General features: G+C 42.8%; 1 protein-coding gene and 1 non-coding gene across 8 annotated transcripts in view; both read right to left on the bottom strand.

Moving 5' to 3' along the window:
- srpk2 (SRSF protein kinase 2) overlaps nt 1–26,062 on the bottom strand; it is a 73,913-nt gene extending 47,851 nt beyond the window's left edge. For 4 of the 7 annotated variants that reach the window (XM_085778550.1, XM_085778549.1, XM_085778554.1 and 1 more), the window contains exons 1-2: nt 25,937–26,062; nt 25,609–25,675 (exon numbers count right to left, since the gene is read on the bottom strand). In XM_085778550.1, coding sequence (XP_085634676.1) covers nt 25,609–25,675; nt 25,937–25,952 — 83 coding nt within the window. In that variant the 5' untranslated portion in view covers nt 25,953–26,062. Of the gene's footprint in view, nt 1–1,936; nt 2,630–25,608; nt 25,710–25,936 lie in introns of those variants that run through there. The other 3 variants (XM_085778548.1, XM_085778553.1, XM_085778552.1) reach the window with 3 other exon arrangements.
- Nucleotides 26,063–26,993: 931 nt separating this feature from the next.
- Nucleotides 26,994–27,067, bottom strand: trnat-agu (transfer RNA threonine (anticodon AGU)). The gene has a single exon. It is a non-coding gene; the product is annotated as a tRNA-Thr (tRNA).
- Nucleotides 27,068–27,540: the final 473 nt, after the last annotated feature.

Raw genomic sequence — 27,540 nt, 5'->3', positions numbered from 1 at the left:
GGACCGCTGCGTTATTCTTAATTACAGTTAGACGGCTGTGGCCCAAACAATAGAGGGAAAGGGGACAACTTGCCGAAAGATTACATCCACACATCTCACCACACCGGAGCTGCGAGGCCGTCCTCTATATTCATGCGTGTCTGAGATTCAGAACACTGCTCGTCTTTGTGTAGATGCTAAAAATACAAGTATGACGGCCTGTGTTCAGACTTGATTCCAGCGCTGCTGCTTCTTACTCCAAATTAAACTTCACTTCATGTTCCTCCAAAAACTGCCAATGTGGAGCCGCTCTCCTCTGTGCCCAACTGTCCATGTAATAACGCCTGATATTGTTAGTGCCCATTTACTTCTGCCTGTTTGTGTGCCCACTGCGCTGTGTGTTTGAGTGTGCCAGTCTGGGGGCCTGGCGCTCGCGTTGTGTGGATGGCAGCGGCTCTGCCTGATCGTACTTGGCACAGCATCAGTGGCTACCTGAGTCATCCAGTCTGCCTGCTCCTCACCCTCCAGCACCCGTCAAATCGAGCTCTTTCCGCATTTGCACACCGAAACAGGAATGTGGGCTTGGCCTGAATAGATGTGAATGGATATGGGATACATGCAGCAAAAAAAAAGAAGGGGTTTCGACACACGTCACGACTTTTGACTGATTCACTTTGAAATTTGCTGCTTGTAACGGAGATGGAAACCAGCGACAACGGGGCCTTTGTTCTTGAACATTTCTCCAGTCATCTTTTTCTGATTTTCAACTTAGAACACAAACTTTCCTTCTTTAATTGATGAAGTTACAGCTGAAGTCGCTCTCAGAACTGCACAACACAAAAACACCATATTTTTTAAAAAAAATTCTGCATCTTCTAAGCAACCCTGTAAGACATAAAGTACTGTGTTCACTTTGATCTTGTGAATTAGCTTGGGCCTAATTAGGCATAAATAGGTACAAATTATTAAAGAGGTCATTATCTCTACTGAGCAACAAGGCTGGAATGAGTCTCCAACAGCTTTCCTGAACCACGGCTAGCCTCGGTGCATGTGTTCCTCGTGTATTGTGAGATGTTCTGTGGTGACTGGGTGCACGTGTGCGTCTTTGTCTGTATGTATTTCCGATTAGCCTCGGCGTGCCACGTGACTGTAATGCCTTGTGACGTCGTCGTTCAGGCTGTGAAGTGGAATCTCTGATCTCCATAAGTGAATCCCTGATGTGAATGTGCGGCTGTGTGTGTGTGTGTGTTATGTTGAAGTTGTGTGGCCTTCAGATGTGCCATTGTTCAGTATTGCTATGCACTGACTGAGGTGCGTCATGTGGCTGGCTGTTGTCTTGCATCGCTGCTAAGATGCACTGCTGCTGCTGCTGCTGCTGCTGCTGCTGCTGTTTGGCTGTGCTCACGTTGACGTGTGTTGACACTCTTGCTGTGTAAGCTCTGTGCATCACTGCCATGCATGTGTGTGTGTATATGTGTCTATGTGTGTGTGTGATTCTTGTTGTTGTTGTCATAGGAGATGTTGCGGCCTCAGAAGGCGGCAGCAGCGGCGGCACCTCGAGTGTGTGTCTGCATAGAGAGGTGTGTGGAGGAAGATGATGTTAAAGTGTGCTGTGCTGTGTATGCTGGCATGTCTAACGTCCTGCAGAAAAACATTACAGCACCATGCAACAATGAACCACTGCGTTTTTTTCTCTCCTCGCTACAGTCAGACTGCTGTGACCCAGACAATAGAAGAAAACCAGCTTATGACACACAGACAGAAACAGAAACAGAAAGAGACAAAACATGGAGGTGCTGAGGAGGAGGAGGAGGAGGGGCGGCTGGTGGTCGCAGAGGGTTTGGGGCGAGAGAGGACAAAATAACAGACGGATCGATGGACATGCACACCACACGGACGTATGGGGGGTGAAATGATAAGGATAAGGAGCATAGGAAGGAGGAGGAGGAGGTGTTACCTTTCGGGGGACGAGGATTTCTCCGAGTTCACGGACATGAGCGGTGCCTGTTAGCCGCTCGCTGGCCGAGGGACCACGGGAGACGGCGAAATAGAACAGAAAGCTGATTTCTCTCTTTCCTGTGTTTTTTTCGTGTTCTCTTCTCTCCCTATCTCTCTCTGCTGTGTCTGAGTGCAGGAGAGGAGAGGGTTACTGCCTCCCCTCCTCCTCCTTCTCCTCCTCCTCGTCCTTTTTCCCTCCTCCTCCTCCTCTTCTTCCTCCTCTCTCTGTGTCTCTCTTGTCCTCTCGCTCAGAGGAGAAGAAAGGATGGAGGACAAGTCTCCGCAAAGGATTACCAAAAAAAAGAAAAAAAAGAGCAGCAACTGTGCAGTGCACAGTCTGGCAGAGTGTGTGTGTGTGTGTCTGCCTATGTGTGTGAGCTGATAGCAAGAGCAGCAATGTCAGTCAGGCGCCCCTCCTCATGCCCCAGCCTCCTTCCCCTCCTCCCTCCCTTTCCTTCCTTCCTTCTCCTCCTTCACCTTGCCTCTCTTTCACTTTCCCTGTCCCTTAAGTTCCTGCTTGTCCTCCTCGTCCCTTTTGTCCCCTTCCTCTCTGGTGTCGCTGGTTGGACTGGGTGATGAAATGAAAACACAGGCTCTGGACCCACACTGTTGTCTGCCTCTGTCTTCCTCCCCTCTCTGTCTAGCTGGCTCTATCAGGCCTTCTGCAGCTCTGCACAACAACAGAGCCCAGAGCGAGCCGGAGCGTACCACTTTCCGCGCAAGCAGAGGGGTGTCGGCTCGTCACGGCAACAGGAAAATTCATGCTTTTCTCCTTGAGGCGCAATCTCCTCCCCCTTTTTTCCCCTATGAATTAGTCCCTCCCTCCCTCTCTCTCTCTCTCTTCCTTTCTCTCTTGCCGTCTCTCTCTCTCTCTCTCCCAATTGCCTTATTACGACATCCTGTATCTCAGGGCAACGCCGCACAGATCTGCCTTACACCCCCCCCTCTCCTTCTCTCTTCTCCTCTCTCTCTTGCATCCTCCCTCCCTCTCTCTAAACCCCATTTCCACCTCTGTGTTTTTTTTTTTGGGATGCCATTGCTTCCATACTGTATGTGTGTCCTATCCCTTTCTGCCTGCGTCCCAGTCTGTGTCTACTTTCTTGCCATCTCTCAGGGCAGATGGGTCTGCTTCTACATGAGTGAACAGCTCACAGAGAGGTAGCCAGAGGCTGTGCAATGATGGGGGGGGGGGGGTCTGTCTCCATTTCTCAATCTGACCTCAATATTGGCGTGTGGGTGTGCGGATGTATGTGTGTGCGCATGTATGTATGTGTGTGTACTGTAAGTGCGTGTGTGAAAATGCACGGTGGGGGTCGAAGGGGCATCCTGAGGTTAATGTGACCGACTAGTGATGGAAGGGGGGTGCACATGCAGTACAGCATGTTGACAATGTGTTTACAGATTCTCCTTTAAATAGCTCCACTATCTAATAACTAAAATAACTGATGATTAGTTCATACTGATAGATTTAAGGAGGACGGGTGAGAATTAATAACAAGAAACAGGGCTGGACAACGATGTAAGACGATAGAGATGTGTGTGTTTTGGTTCATTGCAAATTAATAGGCATTGCTGTTTCATGGCAATATTGAATTTGCTAACTAGACTTTCATCAAATAGAGGAATTATTTTTTTCTGTATTCTGTTTTGCCAGAAATTAACTTCACTGGATAAACCAAAAACAGGCTCTGAAGATACAAATGTCAGTTTGTGAGTAATTCTGTAGTAATGTAATAAACATATTATCCTCCGATCTTTGCCATTGCCGGTAATGATGCTCCTGTCAACCTTAGTGCTTTGCGGTTTGTGCTGATTTTAGCTAAATTTTAGCATGATAACATGCCACAAGATAGCCTATATAGATTGTGATTGAGAGCATGTTAGCATGCTGATGCTACTCAAAATGATAATTCTTTTCATTTTTCTAAATTACAATTTAAAGATTGTTTTTTCATTTTGTAGACAATAACAGGATAACACAATTCTACAAAAAATTATACAATAATATTGAACTGTCACTGGGCCATAAAACAAGGCCACTGGTTTTGCAACAACGGGTCATATATTAATAAAAAATTAGTTTGTGATATTAGTAAGAACAGTGTTACCATACATGACATATATCAGGGGCATCCGACATGAGGCTGAGCGACGGAGCCAGACAGAAAACAGAAACACAATGATCCTCTTTCTCTCCTGTCTCCATATAGTTCCACTTTCCAACATAAAAGGACTACATTAGGCACACATGTCTCTGAGCCAAACTATTTGTCCTCATTCTCTGTGAATGTGGGCCAATGGGGGGTAAAGTACACGCTGGGTTTCGGCACATCCAGACAGCAAAAAGGAATATTGAGCTAATATTCGAGGAAGCATTCGACTTTGTATTCATTCATTTATTTTCCATGCCCACTTTCGCCAGGGTCACAGGAGGTGGAACTGGAGCCTACTGCAGCACAAGCTGCACATAACTGATGAAAAAAAAAACGCCTGACAAATCGCCAGCTCATCAGTAAGACAAACACATCTACATACACTAATGAGGCAACAAGGAATCTGCTGGGAGAGCTGATCTTATGGGCTCCGATTAGGGTCAAAAGAATAACAGACGGCCAAGTCTGCATGAGAAATGTAACTTTTGTATTTGTTTAAAGGGATAGTTCAACATTTTGGCAAACTGGCCCATTGCCGTAATCCCTAACCTTTATTTGTAAGTGCAAGCTATTTTTAGAACAGCAGAGCAGAGCCGCGAGCTGCTCAGAGCTACGCTACAGAGGCTAATGGGGTTCCCCTCATCAAACTCATCAAATACACAATCCAACAACTCCAAAACGCTCTGGTGGACAAGTTGTGACCTGCATATTCATCACACTATGAGATAATAACAGAACGTTATGAAACAGAGTTGTTTTCAAGGTAAATTCATGCAAAACCGCTGATGCGCGTTCCCATCTGAGGCAGTTTTTCAGCAAGCAGTCTCTGCATTTGCCTTGAAAACAACTCAGTCTCGTAACGTTCTCTTATTATCTCATAGCGTGGTGAATGTGCAGGTCACAACTTCTCCACCAGAGTGTTTTGGAGTTGTTGGATTGTGTATTTGATGAGTTTGATGAGGGAAACCAAGAAATCCCATTAGCCTCCGTAGCGCAGCTCTGAGCTTGCGGCTCTGCTCCGCCGTTGTAAAAATAGACCGACAATTAAAGGTAACGAACCTACTCCTAAAACTATAGGGATTATGGCAATGGGCCAATTTGCCAAAATGTTGAACTATCCCTTTAACATATAGAATATCCATGTTTTGAAGTGTATATGCGGTAACTAAAATCTGAACTGGTTATCAGCAGATATCCAGCCTTGAGTCAGTACAGGGAGAGAGAATTTCAATTTAGTGGATCCCTATTTCGCAATTTATTTTCAGAGGACAGGGGAAGTCATGAGTGACAAAGCTCCTCAACAAAGCCCCCCCACCCCCGCAATTCAAATAGATGCAATGGTACAATCCTGATGTCACCTTTCTATGGGGATAAACCAAACGAGATTTAACACCCCCAAAATGGGGTAGCTCATCCACGTGAAGGAAACGAAACATGCACACACGCTTCCAAGGACACATGTACGTACACACTAAACACACATGCATGCATTCACACCTCCGGATGTTTCACCCAGGCTATCAATTTGCAAATTCAAAGGCTGATTCTCGTTCTATTTTTCAAAAGGAGAAGGAGCAAGAGAAGAATAAGAAAGAGGGGGAGGGAGAAAGATGATGACTCTCATGAGCAGATATATTTTGGGAGCCAGTATTGAGGCTGCCGGGAGCTATCTTTAAGCGGCCTACTTCTCCTCACTGGCTGGTGGATGCTGGGGAGAGAGAAGGGGTTTATGTAGGCAAACACACACACACACAGAAAATTGCTGTATGTATACAGCGCACTCAGACACACAAATGGAGCCACAGACAGAAGTCACAGCAAAGCACAATCACACAGACAAGCAGGCAAATTCTAATACAGTAGACTGTGTGTTTGTGTGTGCGTGCATGCTAAGACAGCCGAGCAAGATGCTGCTTCTTTAACAGTGACTGTGCTCTTTGTGTCTACAGCCTTGTTGTCATTGTCTGCAGAGAAAACACTGCCCCCAAGTGGAAACACACACAATCACATACATACAAAGTGGCTTGTTTTCATGGTGCGCAGCGCTGTGTGTGTGTGTGTGTGTGTGTTTTGTGTGTATTTAGAGCGGTCAGTGTACAGATTGATTGACATACTGATAGCCTGGGGTCTGCCTTTGAGCAGTTAATAGTCTCTGCTGCAGACTTCTATATGGAGCATACCAGCCTATAGGGACTCCAATTCAAACTGCATGACATAGCCCGTGGATACTGGATGTAAATCGACACAAGCGCACGCACCACACACACACACACACACACACATACAAACACAAGGCACAAATAAAAGTCATGGGGGTTATGTTGCAATGGCTTAATGCATTACGCACATTTACTGCTTTAAAAATGCAGCAGAGGAATTTTAAATAGTTCACCTGCATGAGAATGTATCCGAAGATATCATATTATGATATTTCCTAAATTTTTGGTTTTAGTTGGAAACGATTTTTCATCCATTTAATTCTTAAAGGTATAATATGTAGGAGTCCCCATCTAGCGGTGCGGTTGCATATTGGAACGTATTCTTGATGTTGCATTCACGTGAAATCGGGCAGACGTCAGACAGACAACAGAAGCTGCATGTAACAGGATAAACAATCGTATCTGAAGATATTGTATTATGATTTCCTTAATTTTTGGTTTTAGTCGGAAATGATTTTTCATCCATTTCATTCTTAACAGTTAAGTTGTTGGTCTAACAGTCTTTGCAAATATTTCTAATGAGTTTACACAAGCTTCATTGATATTACATGACTGGCTGTTGATCTGATTACGTTACCACAGGTATCCATGTCGTCGTGCCCTAGCTGATGATCTGCATGCATGATTTTACCATCATCCTACATGCAGCATAATTACCTATAATAGTCTTTAGCAGAGATAATGCATCAATGTATGTTTAGGTTGGAGCCACTTCTTTATCATCGAGTGCAAGTTAGTTATATCAGAGTATTTATAATTACTGAATGCTGTTTACAAGTCAGAAACTGACAATAATGGTTGCTCAATATGATGCAGTGTTAGAATTTAGTTGCATAGGATATGGATTTTAAGGGAAAAGGGTCAGGGTATCTTAACCTCTGCTACATTGATCATAGTTTTCTTCCCTGTCAGGACCACTGGATGTTTGAAATGGCTCTTAAACCACTTAGACATAGTAAGTACTACTCAGTCTGCATTCGCCTATCCCCCTCTCTGCACTCTAAACTGATTCTGTCTTTAAGAAAGTGCAATATTTATATATTATCCCAGAGGTCACTAAAATAATAATAAATCATTTTTAGGTCAGCTGATCTGGTGAGAAAGTCATTTGATACACAAGGGCAGGGAACTGTCTGGTTACCCTGTCGTGTTTTTATTTCTATTTTTTACAGTGGCTCCAACCTCACACAAACACTGTGACTATTCATCCAGGCCACATGTGCCTGATTGGGTTTTAGTAGGAAAACACAAGTGGAACAAATAATAGTAATGATCAGTCTTTTCTCGTAGACTTCACTTAAACAAGCATTAAACAAAAATCGGTTTGCCCCAATAGACTTAATAAAAGCAATTGCATGAGTCATAGAAGACCATTAAAGAGTAAAACTTTAAAATCTCTGGTGAGAATGAAAGAATCTGACTACATGGCTGTTTGCAATTCTTCATATCCATATGTACATAGGCTATTGTTATATAAGTTTAAACTGACTCTAGAAACCGACCACTACCTGCTCTGCAGCAAATAGCAGATGCATACAGTGAGAGACTATAGCTGGTGAACATAGTGGAGCTGCTAAGGAGCCAGATATTTCCCTCAGGAGTTGGTAGAGACCCAATACAGTGCTAAAAGAGAATGAACAGTGCACTCACATTAACCAGGGGCCCAGAAACACAACCCAGATGAATGAACTGTAACTGCTACATGTGTAAGTGAGTGACTCATTGGTCACATATAAAATGTGAGCATTCACTATAGTGTTGTGTGTTGTTGCAGGTTACAGTAGATACTGGATCATGTACTTGTTCCACTTAAGTGTCCTAGTAAGGCAAGGCAGTGACCTAGCCTGCAAACCATCAGTGTCCTGGAACTGGCTCACCTAGAATCAATGCAGTGATTAATAAGGTTATTAGTTACAATGATGCTTTTATTGTGTGACATGTCAACATGCAGCCGTTAAAAAAAACAAAAACACTCTAGACCCCTTTGGAATAAGGCACAACCCATCTCACCCCCCTTCCCCCCCAACACACACACACACACACACACACACACACCCACACACACACACACACCCACACACACACACACACACACACACACACACACACACACACACACACAGCATAGTTACTGGTCAGCGTTGAGTGCTTGTAATTCATTCAGACATACACAGGTAAGCACCTTGCACTTTCTGTGCCTCATTACCCCGGGGAACGCACTCTACAGCAATATGTTTGAATGTGTGCACTTTGCAAGCTAAAGCACAGCACACTCTTGCTGCCGTGGTGTGTGTGTGTGCACTAAGTAGGTGAGCTGAGAGGGAAAGGGGGGGATATATATACACCATTTGGTGGTTCATTAAAAAAAACACAGTGTGAGGCTGTAAAAGCTGAACCTGGTTCCCTGGGAGCTAAGTGGTGGGTGTTAAATTGATGAGGGGCTGACCTCCGCCCTCTCTCCTCCTGCACTCTGACCTCACGTGAGGCAGCTGCTGACACGTCTGAATGGATTCTGTCCCACGTGAGGTCAGGTATCACTTGACACCAAAATCACTCTCAAAAATGGTGACTTTTGTTTTTTTTTCTTTTTTTTTCTTGAATTGAGTGGATATTAGTCCGTGCTTCAACTCACATAAAACAGCTATAGGCATTGTTTGGTTTCACATTGGAAAGCACAATGAATCTTTAAACTACTGATTTCAATAGGTAAACATCATGTCAGAGCTAAAGTATTAAGTCATTTCCACCATGACAGAAACAGAAGTGGTAGCAGTTCATACAAAGAATCCATTCACCAACTTGAACCAACAACAATCCTCTCTCAAACCTTGCCTGGGAATACCCTCTATTGGACAGAATGGGAATTGCACTCATGAGACTCAAACCTGCACACAAAGCAGTCTTCAGCTGATACAAAATATTCATAACGAGATACAGGGCACAGGGGAGAGGTAAGCAACTCTTCAGGAGGCCAAATGAGCATAAACAGAAGAATAACAAGGTGTTGTTTTGTTTTTTCAATTGTCATAAATCATGGGCGGGTAGTGAAAATAGTCTGGGCCGCAGGCTGAGGGGGCATTACAACAATGAGCTCCCTGTGTTTCTAGCAACAGAGTACGATGATAACATCCCTGTAGCATGGGGAGAGAGGAGGCAGGCCTGTGGTCACTGCCGAGCGTTATGTCAGCATAATGAATGTGACAATTCTCTTTGCAGGACTTGTGCTGTAATGCGACTGAAATACACTGGGACCGGTGGTTTAATGTGTCAACAGGACTAAACGTGAGATTACAGCCTTCAAGTTCAAGCTAAATGAGGCTAAACAAGAGTCGCATCAAAAAGGCAGCCAAGAGTCAAATGCAGAGTGGAAAAGCACAGCTCACAGTAGGAAAAACATGCTACAGACCTCCAGTGCAACATTAAATAAGACCCACTGACTATGAAAATAAAACCAATGTTTTAAAAAACCAGAATTATTCTTGAAATAGACATAAATTACTTTAATTTGACATAAGAGGTGTAAAATTGTCCTTTAGGTTTCCTGTTGTCAGCCTACAGGCTCAAACTGTGGAGCCAGTATTAATAAAGCCATGTCAGTGGTTTTGTCTCACAGCAGTGCATTGAGTGAAATACTAAGATCAGCCCTGCCAAAACACACAGGCATGTGCTGGTGTTAATCAAGCAGCTTAGTTTAGTAAATGGCAATTAGCAGACATAGCCTACTGTTGATCCTGCTCTTCATCTCAGTTTAACATTTGCTAATTTGCAGTAAAGACAAAGCAGGCTACAGCTGAGCCTGATGGCAATGTCATATACAAGTACTGGACAAACAAAATGTGGTGGGGGGCCGGGGGCACATGAATATGTGCACCAAAACTAACGGCCCTCCAAGATTTAACGTTGTAACAAGACTAAAGATCAAGAGGAACAAGAAGCTGTGAAGAGAGTAGTGAACAGTTGATACTATCTGTGCTAAACTGATTAAACCTGAACTGAAAAGATCACTAATGTGCACGCTTATATAATAGGCCTAAGTCCTATAATGCAGTGGTTCTCAAACTTTTTCGGTCATTCCCCACTTTGGACAACCTGCTCCCATCACCCCAACACAATGCTAATGAAATATGAGAGCAATAATGCAGAGAATACATTACTGCAAAGAACACTGATGATTTCAACAGTAGCCAGTGCTTGTAAAACTATCACAACTAAGGCCAACTATACAGGCCACTTTAGCTGCAACCTTCAAAATAAGTCATTGAAGTGCTATCAAAATAAGGAATATTGTGGATTTTTATCTTAACAGACACATTGTTAGTCTATTTTGAACAAACCTACTTTTCTATTGAAAAGTGAAATCACAACAAAGATGAAAGCATGAAAAGCAGATGCGTCTTTTTTCAGGCAGGTTTCTGTGATGGAGCTAAATGTCAACACTAGACCGCTCAGTGTAGCCAATTATTCAGTGTTTACAATGGCAACAAGCAGCCATGACAGAAAGAAGCTGATGCATGGACTGTGAAGGACACAAACACACACACACACTATACACATTGAGCATACACACACAGTTTCCAGAGGTCTGGGTTGGGGTGCCGCAGAGATACTGAGACAAACAAATACCTTGTGGCTAGATTGCAAACATGAGGAGCAGTGATTACACCCGACACAAGCCATTCGATACCACAGAAATGAGTATTGATTCTGCCCTGTTGTACCTGCGGTTGCATTTGTCATATTATCTGTGTAAAGGGAAATGTTTGAATGTATTATACTCTGATTCACCGAGGCACAAAGACGTAATGAGCAGCTTCTTGGTAACTCATCATCATAGGCCGTTTCTTTTAACCAAGACTGTATCCGTGTTTTCCATGGGGCTTTGGGTCTGTGTTTAACTTTTCCTATTTTTAAAGGGTGCAATTATTTTAAATCAATGCTGGTAGTTCATTTTGCGCAAAAGCGATTAACCAAGCAGTAAGAAACCACAAAGGAGCTGGACTGGCCATTAAGGGATCTGCAGCATCACGCTTTGTAGAGGTGCACAGAGTGTAACCAGATAGTGACAATGCAGAGGAAACACACAAAACTGATGAGAGCATGCAATTTGCCATTCAAAATTTGATTCAATCATTGAAATCTCACAAAAAGCAAATCAAGCAGCAGCAGAAAGAGATTGATAAAAATAAAAAAAACGCAGATACATTTATCTAAGTGGTCCTTAGTTTGAACCTCGTGGCAGCAAGTGATTTGCTGACCCATTTTTCCCTGCGGTTTGACTCTCAGGCTTCATACAGGCTGCATTCATTTATGCAAGTTGTTGAGGCCATATGCTATGAGAAAAACAGATTTGCAGACACATAAGTCAATAATATTTAAAAGATTATACTCTCTCTAAGCCATAGAGGGTGCTGCGACATCAAAACCTACAGTAGAATCATCCACAATTAGATGTGAGGCTTATGAATGGGGCTGTGGAGTATAACAGCAAGTATGCTGGCTTTGCACAAGTGCACCATACATTTAGGAGGAGACTTAATGAGCTGTGCATTATGCTTAAGGAAAGAGGAATTAAAACTGCAGCCACCACCCAGTTTCTGTCACCTCGATAGTGTAAAAATTTAAATGAGGTGTTGCACTGTCAGAGCTTAGTTAAAAACTACATACAGGATTTGTACATTTATCTGTATTTTTCTAGAGAACAATGTACACATCTAACCAGTTTTAAAAACAGAGAAAGTAAAAAAACTTGAGAAAACCTCCATGGGAAGTGCATCTTCATAAACACAGTTCCCCCTTCCTGATTGGCCACAAGGTGGCAGTGGTAGTTATTATGCTTAATGCTTACTGTGCAGGGTTCAGCCTCCCCGACTGTGATAAGCTCCTGTCCTCACAGAATTACATGCCCTATTAATGTCCTCCCTTCCTCCCCACATGATGACCTACTGGCCTGCAACTGCAGAACTCAACCCCACTCCAGAAGCATTGCATGGGAAGAACAAATCCCTGTTCCTTGTCCCTTCACTGAACAAATCCTATTTGGACCACACACCCTCTCCGCATGGGAATCCCTCCTTTTAATTCACTTCTGCTCCATCTCCTCATTCAGTCAGATCGACTCGGTAGATTTGCCCGGATCTTGTGCTTTCCTGGCTGACATTCTAGGAAAGCAAGAGGAAATCTTTAACAAGCTCAAACTCCCGCGGTCATCTAGTTTTTTTTCTTCAAATGGAGCGAAATCCAGTGGGACTATTCATCCAGTAAGCCCCTGAAACAAGCCCCTAGACAAGTACATGTAAGGTGCAATTCATATAATGACAACGGATTAATAGCCCTGGCAGGATTGGTGAGAGTTGAGCAGCAGGCAGGGATAAAACATAACAACCATTCAACTTTACCCCATGAAGTCCAGAGGCAACCTTGTGGCTCACAAAACCATCACACCAACTAACCATGAGTTTTACACTGAGAACTTCTTCTCAGGAGTTCCTACTTCAACACCTACTGGAGCGGCCTATTTCTACTCTATATTCAATTAGCCAGTCTGCCAGCAATAATCCTGGCACTGTGGCCACAAGGGAGAGTATCATTTCCACTCAGACACCACAGAGGAAGCAGCTAATATCATATTACAATTTAGTATATAATAATGAATGATCAGTGAGGGGCATAGCCAATCTCTTACTATGAGAGAGTGTAGGTGCATGTCTATGAAACTCACTTCTATCCCCACTTGGAATTTAAAACTGTAGGATACGGATTAAAAAATTGTTATAAATTTACGTTCTTCATTAACGGTGAAATGTAAAAAATCTTTTTTGTTGTTGCCAAAATTTTACCAGTTCAGACAGACTGAAAAACATCTCAAAGACAGCTTTTCCTCTGCTGTACTGATCGATACTTTTATATTCACAAAAGATCAGATGATGATTGTTGCCTGCAGAGAAGAGTCCATGAGGACCAACTCAGGGACCAACAGGGTGTCTGCCATATACATTTTACATTGGCACCGCTGTTTCATTTCTTATGAAATGTCATGAATTTGCAATTATATGACTTTCTGAAGGCTTTCAATTTGAAACTAAGGATGGCAGAATTGGAGACACGTCCTTGGATCCATGCACAGACTGATGTTGAGAGACGGAGGGGAAAGGAGAAGACAAATAAGAGAAGAGAGTACTGTGTGAGAGTTTCACTTGCATTTGTGACTATAAATAGATGTGTAAACAGTGTTATAAAAATTCAACCCATGCTTCCTCTGAGGCTGACAAAACGACAACAATGATGGCAACGTGGCCACTGATCTGAACCAATGTTAACTGCTGGATAAAGTCAGGTGATGCTCTTGTCAGCATCATCCTGCAGTGAACTATTGGTTTGGTGGAGCTGAAAGCAAACCAGACAACTTGCCCACAAAAGCAGTATCCCCACTGCATAAGTGAAAATTAGCATGTGACAGTGAAATATTCATTTGGTGAAGCAGTGACTGGATGAGCTCATATACTGTGGTGTCAAAGGTACACATCTTGAACCTACCTCAGAGGAGAGTGTCTAGTATTGTATCTTCTTTTAGCTAATTGTTTTGGTTTTACAGCTCACAGATTGTCTGTTCTGGCTTGATGCTCTTGCCAGTCCAGTGGCAGTGACGACTTCCTGATAAACCCGGTGTAATCCACGTCATCAGTGCCAAACTTAACGGATAGTTCAACATTTTGGCAAATTGGCCCATTGCCATAATCCCTATAGTTTTAGGAGTAGGTTCATTACCTTTAATTGTCGGTGCAGGCTATTTTTAGAACGGCAGAGCAGAGCCACGAGCTGCTCAGAGCTACGCTACTGAGGCTCATGGGGAGACAGAGTTGTTTTAGAGCAAATGCAGAGACTGCTTGCCGAAAAACTGACCCCGACGGGAATGCACATCAGCGATTTTGCATGAATTTACCTCGAACACAACTCTGTCTCGTAATGTTCCGTTATTATCTCATAGTGTGGTGAATGTGCAGGTCACAACTTGTCCACCAGAGCGTTTTGGAGTTGTTGGATTGTGTATTTGATGAGTTTGATGCGGGAAACCAAGAAAATCCATTAGCCTCCGTAGCGTAGCTCTGAGCAGCTCGCTGCTCTGCTCCGCCATTCTAAAAATAGCTTGCACCGACAATTAAAGGTAACTAAAGACTATAGGGATTATGGCAATGGGCCAATTTGCCAAAATGTTGAACTATCCCTTTAATAGACAAAGTAGGTAACATAGTGGGACAATTAGCAATCAAAGAGCCAGATAACTCCCACAGGAGTTGGCGGAGACCAAAAACTGACCTAAAACAGAGTGAAAATTGCACAAATCATCAAGTGGCTAAAACACCATTCAAAACAAAATGCAAATACCACCCGGTGCGTAAACAACTGCTTGCTAGTTGCTAACACATCGGCCGTACCAAGGTAAGTCTGCAGTAATATTGTGCTTGCGGCTCGTTGTGCTGCTGCCAAGTGGCCACCAACACTGCTACAGGTTTAAAACTGAACACACGCAATGATACCAAAATAGAAGCAATCAATACTGGGTTTGAACTGTTTGAACAGTTGATGAGTAGCAGGTAATTAACTGTCTGTGTAAAATTCAGCACTGCAGGCCGACCTGAAATTAATTTCACCCCGCAATCCTGACATGACAGGGAGTGGGTGTGGGTGGCTCCTCCTGACAGCCAACTCAGAAAGCAAAGACGTGACTGCGTCTCTGGTCCCTGCCCTGTGCAGGCTCCTGAAAAGGAACCTGTATGAATTGTTGTCGTTCAGGTCTGACTTGAAACGATTGGGGACTCCGGACACTGGATGAATAACATAAAGCAAACACGGAGCGGTGGCAGTCGGCAGGGGTCATTTTACATAAATGAGCATGTTGAGCTCTCCACACTGATTCCACATTCAGCTGCTTGCTCTTCAGCGACCTATGCGCTTTCCCCCTCGTGTCCAACGCAGCAGTTTTTGCAAAACCTCATTTCCTGCCTTCGGCTGCCCTGTGGCATCCTCTAATTCCCTCTCTCCACTCTCCTTACTCACTCTCTCCATCCCCAGCTTTACTGTTGCTATTGGTTGGCCAGACACATGCTCACACATATGCAAACACTCCTTTTCACCCCTCTCCGTACTCCTCCCTCCCTCCTCGTCTCTCTCTTTATCTTGTGCTCCACCTCTCCAGCTTCCAGCATGCCTCTCACTGTTTCTATCTCCCCCTTTTCATCTCCCACTCTCTCTCTCTCTACATGCAGCTCACATGCTCTGCGCTCGGCGCCCACCATCAGCTCCATCCAGCCAGGCTGCAGCACTGATGAAGGAAGCGTTACTGGCTGAGCTGAACAAATCTGCTTGCCAAAGATCAACTCTCTGAGGACATCTGGCCAACTCGAGACACAAGGCCACCGGTGTTCATCCACACATAGTTGCACTTGTGTGTTCCCCTGGGAATCAACTCAATTCATTAACAGGAGAGCCAATGGACCATTCGCCTACCACTTCCTTATCAGTAAAGCTTGGTTTATCACAGCAACAGACTGATCAAGCACATGACCAGAAGGAGCATTAAACACATGATTAGGGCCCGACCGATATGGATTTTTGGGGGCCGATGCCGATTACGATTATTAGGGGGGAAAAAACCCGATAACCGATTAATCGGCCGATTATTATTCTTTTTTATTAAGTTTTAAAATTGTATTACTATAATAATATATCTAGCCTATATATATTATATAATATATAAATTAGGGCTGCCTGGTCGACCAAAAAATCATTAGCTGACTAAAATTTCATCGGCTCGCCGATAAATCGGTCGGGCCCTACACATGATTATTGGAAAACCAGTGCCAGCGTCTGCCTTGAAGTAACAGTTTGCTGCTCGGGTTGGGATCTAGATCAGAAGATCAATACCACCCTGATGTCTGTATATTAAATATGAAGCTGGATACAACAGTAGGTCAGCTCTCTCTGCTCAGCATAGAGAATGGTATATGAACACTTTGTGGTTTTCTGCCCCTGGTGAGCCACAGAGGTGCTGGCAGCTGGATTCTGTTACCTTTACACCACAAGGAGCTGGCGAATCCCCCTGTTTCCTGACAGTGTAATGGTGTCACACTGAGATGTGCTCTATATGATGTAAATGTAAATGTACTTTATTTATGTAGCCCTTTACAACAACGCTTTCAGTGACCGAAGTGCTTTACAGTAGATAATAAATAAAAAAAAGGAATAAGTAAAGACAATTAAAAACAATAAAAGCAATAAAATTGAACAAAATAAAAATATTAATATAGATTTTACACATACTATACATACTATACCCACAGTATTGTACAGAATTAATCATTACTTGTACTGTCACAGACACTGCTGGAAATACCCATACTTTTCTTAGGAATATTACTCTCTGTTATGTGTGTTCTATATTCTTTCACTATTATCTACCTGCAATGCTTTCCCCATCACGGGCCAAATAAAGGATTATCTTATTTTATCTAATCTTAAATTTAAATTTTAGTATTCAGCATAACACAATTCGTAAGTAAGTGACTGTGGATGGAAGGCTAAAAAAACGAGAGAAAGAAATGTGGAGAGATCTATGAACAAACATGAGGGACCAAGGTCCAGTCTTTTTAATAATGCTGCGCATATCTGTATATCTGCTGATGATAAACCAAAATGTCATATATCATATAGGCTACCTGCTTTAGTTCAGTCCTGACAAACTAAGCTAGCAGCCTGGTGCCAGTGAACAAACCCTGCCCCAACCCTGCACAGTGCTGCAGCTGGATGCCTGCACTCATCTTCAGTCAAAGACTAAGGGGTGGGCAAAACCCCTTCTGAAAATCAATGCAGTTTACAGTGCAATGTGTGGGAACATTAGTCAGGTTAGAGTCAGCTCATTTCATGCAGACAGGTCGCTAGTGCTACAACGGGCACTGAAATCTGACAGATATATACCCCAAGAATATATATTAGCATTTAAACTCACTGGTGCTCTGTCTGGAAAAGTTATGACTAATGAATGCTATTATACTGGTGTCGCTTTATATCCCAGTCACACTCACAGCACCAACATGTTTAGGTATGCCGATGCAGAGCTATTTAATCAGCAAGGTAATTCACTCTAAAGTCTCAGACTCTGAGATTTGCAAGGACACGTCATCTTATAATAGGAAATGCAGACACACTGACAATTTGTATTCCACAAGGATGAGCAAACATTTGATCTTTAATCAAGGCTTATACCAGGTCAGAGATTAACGAGAGGGCTGCTCTTTAGTCTCCTTCAATCATGTGTACCATTAGCTGCCATGGTAAAAGGCCCTCGTATGGAAAAGGTTATTCCTTTGGACTAATAGGTGCCAACTCTTCTCGACCATTGTTGTGTCTGTAATCATGGTGACTGGGACTTGCTCTTTTGCCCCGTTGTTATTGCTACTGGTCTACTGGAGTCATACAGCCAGTGTTTCTATGGCAACATGCACAACAAAGAGCATGATGGTCCATTTATTTTAGGTGACAACCCAAACTCAATAAAAGGGGGAGATGATAAAGTGAGAGACATGAATGTGAAGGTGTAAAAGCTGTGACCCCTCACTAAACGAATTCTGTCAGAGAAAAAGGAGAATTGTCCTGTAGCAACTTGCAGAGCTCTCATGCTTTTGTTGCTGCTAGTTTAGTCATACGATTCAAGAGGTCAAGCTGCACAAAATGCACAAAGTTTGTTTAAGCCAAAGTGAAGATGATGGTTAATCATCATTGTGTCTGACAAATGTGGTATTGGGCTACGTAAACAAAACTGACTTGACCTGAGCGTCTGAGGACCTACTGACCTCAACAGTTTCAATGCTGTCCACATGTATTATAAATAGCCTAAATGAGAACATTTCACACAGCCAGTGCAGCTAGTGAAAAACATATCAACAAGCTAAACCCTGACCTGCACTGGGTCTTTGAGTCCAATACTTCATCAATACTGTGACGAGAAAATACCTCTGTAAATCTGAAATGTTCTTTTTTCTTTACAAGAAAGGGCATGACATTATTCTCTATGGATCATTGGATCCTAAAGATCTCTGACATACATACATATGAAAAATAAATCTGACAAAATTTGCACAATTTATCACATTTAGAAGAAAAGTGGTGTTTCTAGTATATAGCCTATGTCCTGACCAGTGTTGCCAAAATGCATTAAAATTAAGAATAAACAAATATAGAAACACAGCAAAATAATCTATTTCAATTAAATGTTTTTCAAAAGAAAGTATATATTTTCACAAGTACACTTAAATCCACTGTAGGTGGATCAACTATTTAATATTTATCATTCTTGGGGCGGTGCATGGCGCAGTGGTTAAGGCGGCCGCCCCATGTAGAGGCTACAATCCTCAACGCAGGCGTCGGGCAGACCTTTCCTGCATGTCATCCCCCCTCTCTCTGCCTCCCCTGCTGTCCCCCTCCTGTCTATCTCTACTATGGCTATCAAATAAAGGCATAAAAGCCAAAAAAAATAAAAAATCATTATTTTGTCGTTACACCATTTTCAGGGGCATGCAGTTAAACAATGGTTCAAATGTCATTCAACTGACATAAAACCAACATGAATACAAAACGTGCATTTTAACAAATCTGATGCTTTTAAAACAATTCTATAAAGATATTTCTGAATTGCTCATCTTGCCAAACCCTTATTTGTCACTGACCCTACAACAGGTTCTTGTTTACTTAAAGAGGAACTATGCAAGATTTTTGCTTAAAGGGATAGTTCACCCTAGAATGATATTTCGCTCATTATCTACTCACCCTCATGTTGACTAATGGCTGGAAGAATTCTCAGAGTCCACCGTCCCTTCTCTGAGTTACAGGGGGTCTTGGCGTAGCAGTGCATGTCCATATAACGGTTGCAAAGGGACACCAGAGCTCTTCGTAAAAAAACACACACAAAAAAACATCCAAATACCTCCATGATGCTCGTATGTAATGTCCGTCTTGTGCTGAAGCCCCAAATTGCGTAATTGTCCCGAAAAAAATTAAATAAGTCTATATTTTAAGCTTGTTTGTAGCGGAAGCTTCTTGAAGCTCCTCTTCCTGGTCCGTCCAAATCTCGCGTGATTCGCAGTAACCGCACTGACGCCGGCGCAAATCACGCGAGATTTGGACGGACCAGGAAGAGGAGCTTCGAGAAGCTTCCGCTACAAACATGCTTGGAATGTGGACTTATTTAATTTTTTTCGGGACAATTACGCAATTTGGGGCTTCAGCACAAGACGGACATTACATACGAGCATCATGGAGGTATTTGGATGTTTTTTTGTGTGTGTTTTTTTACGAAGAGCTCTGGTGTCCCTTTGCAACCGTTATATGGACATGCACTGCTACGCCAAGACCCCCTGTAACTCAGAGAAGGGACGGTGGACTCTGAGAATTCTTACAGCCCTTAGTCAACATGAGGGTGAGTAGATAATGAGCGAAATATCATTCTAGGGTGAACTATCCCTTTAACTATGATGCATGTTTACCTTAGTTAACCAGCTGGAGTAATTGTGATGGTCAAATAAATAAATGACATGTTACTTCTTACAGAGAGAATGGAGGCTCTCTGCCTTCCATGTAGCATCTCTTGACCAAAAACCCAACCTATCAAGATCAGCACAGCCGGCCCGGTGTCCCAGCTCTCATCTCAGCGACACAGCGACACAAACGCACCCCATAACCCACAATCTTTTGTTCATGATAGCTAAGACTACACAGATATACACATCGTTAACACAAGGTATTTATTATCCACCACTCCATGGACTGCCGTCTTGCCAGTTTTGTTGAAAACAAATGTATGGACAGGAGCAGGGAAAAGCGACCGGACTTCCCCTTTGAGACAATCGATCATTAGCAAATGATTACAAAGTTTACAACACTCCTATCCTGTCAGCTGTATTTATTTGCCTTGACTAAATCATCAGGGGGTTTGGAGCACTGTGAAGACTTGAGCTTTAACAAACTGTGATAGCAATAATCATTCATCAGTGAATCAAGAAAATAATCTAGGGCCTAATTGGTCATGAAAACAATTTGCAAACCTAACAGAAAGTGTATAGCAGAATTTGGGAATCTTTATTATTAAGCACTTCTATAGTATTAGTTGCCCAACTTAATGGACCATGCATTACACATCACATGGTTTGGTTCTTGAGACTTGGCCTTGTGACCAAGTGAGTTAATAGTTTAACAGAGAGTCAGTGCCAGCTGTCTTTGGATGTGTAAACTCCAGTATCTGTCTTTCCCACACATACAGACTGAGAAGCAACAGCCAGATCAGCAAGACCGACTGCAAGAACAACAAATCTGTTGATCTGAAATAGGTGATAACATCTTGTTACTATGTGCAGGCGAAAACCTTAACATCAAAGCACATCCAAAGCAAAAGTTGGACGACGAAGAGAGATGGCGTAACAAGGTGAACTCAGTGTGAACTTTCTTCAGAGGCCAAAACTAGGTTCAAAGCATCTCCTACTATTCTACCTACAGACCTTGCACATCCATACCTGCACAGATACAAATGCAGCACCATGTTGTTTCAGGATAAATCCATTAAATAATACCAAAGCACAACAGCGCTTTACAAATTACAAATGGTGCCTTTGAATTTGGCCCCAGTCGGTTGCACAGTGTTATCAGCACATTGAACAGAGGTGACAAAAACTGGAGAAAGACTTTGAAGAGCAGGATTGTAGCTGCGAGGCCGAAAAGATTGGTCTCTTTGCTTATAAATGTGCTCTGCTCAGCAATTCAAGCAGCTGTGCTCAGACATGTGATTCATCCACTGCCTGTGCTGATCATCTAAAAAGGTCAAGACGACGCTGAACATGTGGTTCGCTACAAACGATGCCGTTTGCCTCTGGGTGAATCAGCGATGGATATGTCGCATTGTTTTGGTTTCTGTGAAAAGCTAAATTGGAAGAAAAAAAAATGAAACAGTTGAGATGCAACACTCCTCCTGTCAGCACCTCATTAATAGTGTCTGAGACGCTGTGCATGACAAATAAAAGACAACTGATTCTTTGTTCCTGAATAGACCATAATGAGATTCAGTAAATAAACAGCTGTCAATGTGCCATCACTCGTATCAGTCTAGAAATACACTGTATACAATGCCTTATGTGTGTAACTGTGCTGTCTTGCATTAACCCAGCATGTTTCATCATCAGCATGCCTTTCCATGTTTCATTAAATCCATAAATCTGGTAATAATCAGGTGGTAGGTAGGTGGTAGGTAGGTTCATATCAGTCAATTTTCTATTCACAATTATTCATTCATAAACAAGGCACAATCCAGCAAGTGATGAACAAGATGTTTTAACTGAAAACCAATCAGCCTACAGAGAAAGCTAAAAATGTCATAAAAACAGTAGCAGTATTCCTCTAGGTGCTGTAAATGTCTGCACTAAAATTCGCAAACCATTCAGTCGTTCTCATCTCTTTCAGTATGAACGAAAAATGTGCCGTCTGAACCACACCATGACCAAGCTAAAACGAAACGAAAAGACTGTCAGTAATGAAACAAAAAAAAGACTAAATATTAACCTAGTATGTGGTTGGACCATGTTTGGGTGGTGCCTGCTACAGGTAACGACAAGCTCTGGACTGGCAACCTGCTACATCAATATTTTATTAAGATTTTGATCATGCAATGACACAGTCTATATGTCCTTGCCGATGTTTATGGCATTTTCTTTACGTGGAATTAGAAAAACCAAACATGAGAGCAGGAGAGTGGAAGAAACAAGAAGAGAGAGCAGCCAGAGGCTTTCAGTAGGTTAAAGAAACTAGCAGATATGAATGACATGTAAACAGAAATAAACAGAAATCGTGTTTACAGGGGGTTTAATGCAGTAAGGGGCAATGGGAGCTATTCAAAATAAAGCATCATACTCTTAGGCCTTAGACCTGCCTAAAATAAAGACCAATTACCCTCAGCCTCTGCAGTTGAGATAAACAAAGACCCTGTTCACAAAACTGTTGCGGATTTCCAATAAACCCACCATAATGACGCAGTATAAACTGTTTGTGGCAAATCATTTTAAAGGGGCAACAGCGTAACTTCATCACTTTAACTCAATCACTCAGTCAGTCACAGATGTTCACCAACTTTTGGGTCAAAAACATCGCTTCTTTAAAAATGAGTGACTCTGGCTGCTAAATAGACAATCATGAAGACATCTCATCCATCCATTGTCTATATACCACTTATCTGTGCAGGGTTGTGTGAGACTGGAGCCAATCCCAGCTGATATAGGCTGAGGGTGGGGTACAACTCAGCTCACCATGGTTATCACGCGGCTTACATATGACGACAAAAAACACAAACACGCTCACATTCATATATGGGCAATTTAGAAACAACACAGGCACAAGGAGAACATGCAAACTCCAAACAGAAAGACCCCAGGCCCTGGAATCACACCCAGAACATTCTTGTTCTCAGGCAGGCAACAGGGCTAACCACCACACCACTATCTTGATATCAACTGTCTCTGGTATAAAAATGCACTGCAGATACAATGCTGTACAAACCCTTGATAAATAAATAAATAAAAATATACATATTAGGAAGGTTCTGATCTGTCGGTTCTGTTGTTTTGTTACATCCATCCTGGTAGCCAAGCAATTTAAAGGGGCTGACCATGACTTTCAAAGTCTCTTCTGTAGCATGTCAGCCCCCATCTCTCTCCTTGTCTTCTCTCTACCATAAAGCACAACAATTGCCCCGCCCACCCCAAAAACCCACAATTAGAATTGTAATTGTTGCACCTGTTAGATTAGAGCAACCTGTATGTTTTCTCATCTTATTAGCACTGACTGTGATGACTCATGTGATACTAAAATAAGGACAAATGGCATACATCCATATGCACACGCGCATAAATTCCAGTACTCATCAAGGTACCTTGATGTGTTCCTCTTAAATCTCTTCTCCCCGTGTTTGATGGTGCTGTGTTTGCCTGCCAGGCAGAGTGAGGTCAGGTCAGATGTCACACAGTCCGGAGGGGGGGGGGGGTATAAGAGACATCTCTCTTGTGCATTCATGCATTTGTTTGCCCAAATGAATAAACTCAAATACAGGACGTTGTATCGTATCAAATCAGACAAGATCAAAGTCAAGTAACAAAGCATTGAGTGCAGGCTACCTGAGCTCAGTCTAAACACCACTATTCACCTCAGCACATAATGACGTGTGTTTGTTGTGGTTTCTGAACACAAAAGCCTGCATCAGCTGTGTGAACCCCCGTCAGGAGCAACGAGTGAATGGAGATCAAACCAGATCACAACCTGTCGGGAATGAATTCTCTATTTGAGAGAGAGTGTTTGTAAGACGGGTCAAGTGTCAGAGAGGGAGCGATGAGCTCACTGATGTCTGAAACATCAGCATCAAAGTTAGCAATCTTAGCATTCATTGGCCTTAAAATAAATACAGTTTTGGTTATAATTTAAAAGTACTCATTAGTCCAGTGATACATTACAAACAGCAGTACTACTTACTGACACTGATTACACTAAAAACACAACTGCAGAAATTCTTATTTGATATCACCGATCATTACTATTCACTGTAAATTTCTATCAGTCTTATTTACAGAATCTAATTAGAATTTCAAATCAAATAGTTTTTTTGATTTTTCTGTGGAAGTCACATCACATGAGAGGATGACAATAAAATGGCTCCAGTGTCTACATGAGAATTTGTGGCTTTTTCTTAATGCGTGACAACAAAATGTGGGAAATCCTCTCATTTAGGAAGCTGAAATAAGAACATGTGACTTTTTGTCCATTTGTGTTGTTTAAAAATTAGTTGGTGATTCATTTTCTATCAAAATACTTTGCTTTTATTCTGCCTTTTAATCATCACACATTGATTGAAGATGAAATTAATTTTAGTTTTCGTTGCAAATGTCATTTGGAATGGTTGAGAAACAAGACTTATTTAGTCAGATTCACTCATTTTCTGTGCCTGCCTAATCCCTCTCTGGGCTAAGCCCTGCTGTATATATCCCAGCATACAGTGGGACAGGAGGCAGAAGGCAAGACCACATCCACAACAGGACAGCAATCTCAGAGCCCCCACAGGGGTCATTTTCCACTCTGAGGAAACAAAATCCTGAAATGGGTGCAAATGCAGCAGGTTTAATTAATCTACCACTGCCATGATGTGATCACGGTTAAATAATATATTGGAATAACTGAATTTATGAATGAACAGCTTTACACACGTCTCTTTGCTGCGCTTTTGTACATTTTCTTCCTATTACATTTGCGCAGGTGTTTGGGAATTCCAGCACATTCCAGCTACCCAGGTACCCAGCAGCCCCCTGGGGTGGTCTCACCGTTGGTATCACCTAATTGATGCCTTCTTCGGCTGCCGGTGACGTCGCTCCAATAGCATCATGCCATGAAGTAAGCCCTCACTCTCTCCACTCCAATTCGCATGCACTTTACAGAGCCACTGCGCTGCCTCACACGCCAGCCCCGCTGCAGACACTCACGCCTGGGATATCACGCTGAAATCCCCGTGCATCGCCCCTGCAAGACCGCCTCACAAACCCAGAGGCACAGACACACACACACCGAGAGAAATAATGCTCTGACACATTCAAGGAAAGTTACATAATTAAATGCCGTGTGAGAGATTCCCAAATAGGCCTAGGTGATAAATGGGAGATGGGGAGGGGGGATTTTAGTCCCTATCAGTCTGGTACAGACATCACTACTGCAAAGGGGCCAAGGAAATGAGCTGTCACATCTGTCAAAGCTCTCCCTGCAACCCCCGGTGCAAAAAAAAAAAAAAAAAAAAATCAATCAAGAGGTCATCAGCAGTGGAGAGGCTAAATAATGCACAAAAAAAGCTCCAGAACTCTGGATGCAAATGTTACTGGGAGTCAAGTCTGGACCTGTGGGGACCTCCACGTCCAGATACCCGGTCTGAGTCCTTTAACGTAAATGGCAACTTCCCACGCCTCTCGCTACAGCCAAGGTCTGCGGGATGAAAATACACGCCTTTTGCCATATGTGTGCACAGTCTACACCGCCGACGCACCGGCAGCAGCCCGGCGTCACACGGAGAGGGAGCCGCTGTCAACAAACCTAACCCCGGCAAACAAACACTGCACGTTGACTCTCTCTCACATACACACATAGCCTACACACTACGTCGTGCAGTCCCCAACCGCCGCCGCCGCCCCGCTTCTTACCTCCGATGGTGACCCGTTTTGTCTTTCTTCCCCTTCGGCCTCCTCTTTCTGGCTTGAATGGCCATCACTGCCGGGGCGAGGGTGCGTTTATCCACGGGCATGACCGACGACCGAGTCCGGTGGAAGGGTGTATAAGAAGGAGGAGACGGGGAGGGAGAGAGAACAAACAAACACGCATCATCACCAAGCTCTAAATATGTTTGGCACGGGTCATTTAGCGTTGTTCAGCGTGTCTCGGTACGCTTTAACTTCCACAACCTTTCATATTGAACACAAGGTACAAAAAGTGAGAGAAGCTGTGCTGAGTTGAGGGCTGAGGGATACGCACCTTTCCTGGAGCTCATGTTTCCTCCTCTTCCCCTCAGCTGGAGCAGGCAGCACGGCGGCAGCAGCCGGAATCTCTCTCTGTCTCACTCACTCCCCCCCTCTCTCTCTTTCATACACACACACACACGGGCTACCTTTGGATGACACGCGCTCCCTCTGTAGTTTGAAGACGGAGTCGCGAGCGGTTTTGCGTGGACCTGCACCAAACAGCAGAACAGCAGGTAGCTTTGAGTTGAAACTGTCACTATTAGTGAAGTATAATATGTGACAGCTGTGTCTGTCGAATTTCATTATAAATAACTAAACAAACAAATTAACAAATAAAAACAAAAAATCCCTAAATCTGACTTAAGTAGCCTATAAAAATAGACTAGTGGTCTATTCAGGTTGGCTACTGGCAGTGGCAACCATATATTTTCCTAAAGTAGCCTAGCCTATAGGCCTAGCCAGTAAGGTAGGCTTTTTCGTATTCCCAGTTGTAGGTCCAGTTCCAGTGCTGATGTTATTTTCAATTTATAATATGAGCCAAGTAATCACAATATCACCATTAAAATACCTTGCAATAAATTGGTAAGAATTACTTTACAAATAGGAGATAATATGAAACACCCTGGCTCTGTCAAGTATATGGCAAAACATATTTCTCTTAATAAAATTTACAGGACCTTTAGGCTACATGTCACAGACTATTATAGGTGGCCAGTTTATTTATTTTTCTCAATATGTTTCTTTGTAAAGATATCATTTGGATGCATTTCAGTAACGACTTAAACGTATGCCATAGCCTAGCCCATACACAGCAACAGTCTTTTCCTAACACAAAAAACTGCCTATAATCATCTTGAAAAAAAAAAAAAAACTTAATTCTAATATTGCAGAGAGGTAATCGAACATCATATCAGAACAGGTGCATTGGTATTTTTTTTCAGAACGTACAAGACAAGTTCGTGTATTGGTCAGTCTATGGCACTGGTTAATGTAGTATTACTACTTCGCCAGATATTTGTCAATCGCAGTTCACTTCACCTGCCTAGTCCAGGTTGGGTGTCACGGTTAAAAGGCACCGCTGGGATTCGAACCCAGGATCTCCTGTTTACTAGACAGGCGCTTTAACCAACTAAGCCACGGCGCCGATATCACCATTGACCCCTGGTCAGCTTCACGGCCGAAATAGAGGTAGATATTATGATTACTAATTGTGTTGACGGACCAATTTGTTTTATTTACCTTTTATTGTGTAATTTCCTGTTTGTTTGTGTAGATGGGCTCTTATTTTTAAAACTACTGGCTACACGTAACTTATCTACTTCCTGTAACGTTAGTGCATAGAAACAGAACGTTATCTTGACAACGAAGGATAAAAAAAAAACGGTAGAAACGATAAAACACGGATAAAAGAGAGAGGGACGGTTGAGAAGAGAAAACTGTAAAATGTGGAAATATGTAAAACTTTGCACCTCCAACAAGGCACAAGCGTTGTTGTGGGAGTTTATGACTGATTCAACGATTAAATGAAGGTGAGTAAAGTCACTTTTGTAATTATTTTTTCTTTGTGTGCGTTTTAATCAGCTCTTCTCTCACATAGAACCTCACTAAAATACAGTT

The sequence above is a fragment of the Trachurus japonicus genome, chromosome 6, assembly GCF_045865225.1.
Source record: "Trachurus japonicus isolate A0001 chromosome 6, Traja_1.0".
NCBI classification, from domain to species: domain Eukaryota; kingdom Metazoa; phylum Chordata; class Actinopteri; order Carangiformes; family Carangidae; genus Trachurus; species Trachurus japonicus.
Note: the sequence above shows the minus strand (reverse complement) of the source record. Positions and strands in the feature narration are given on the sequence as shown.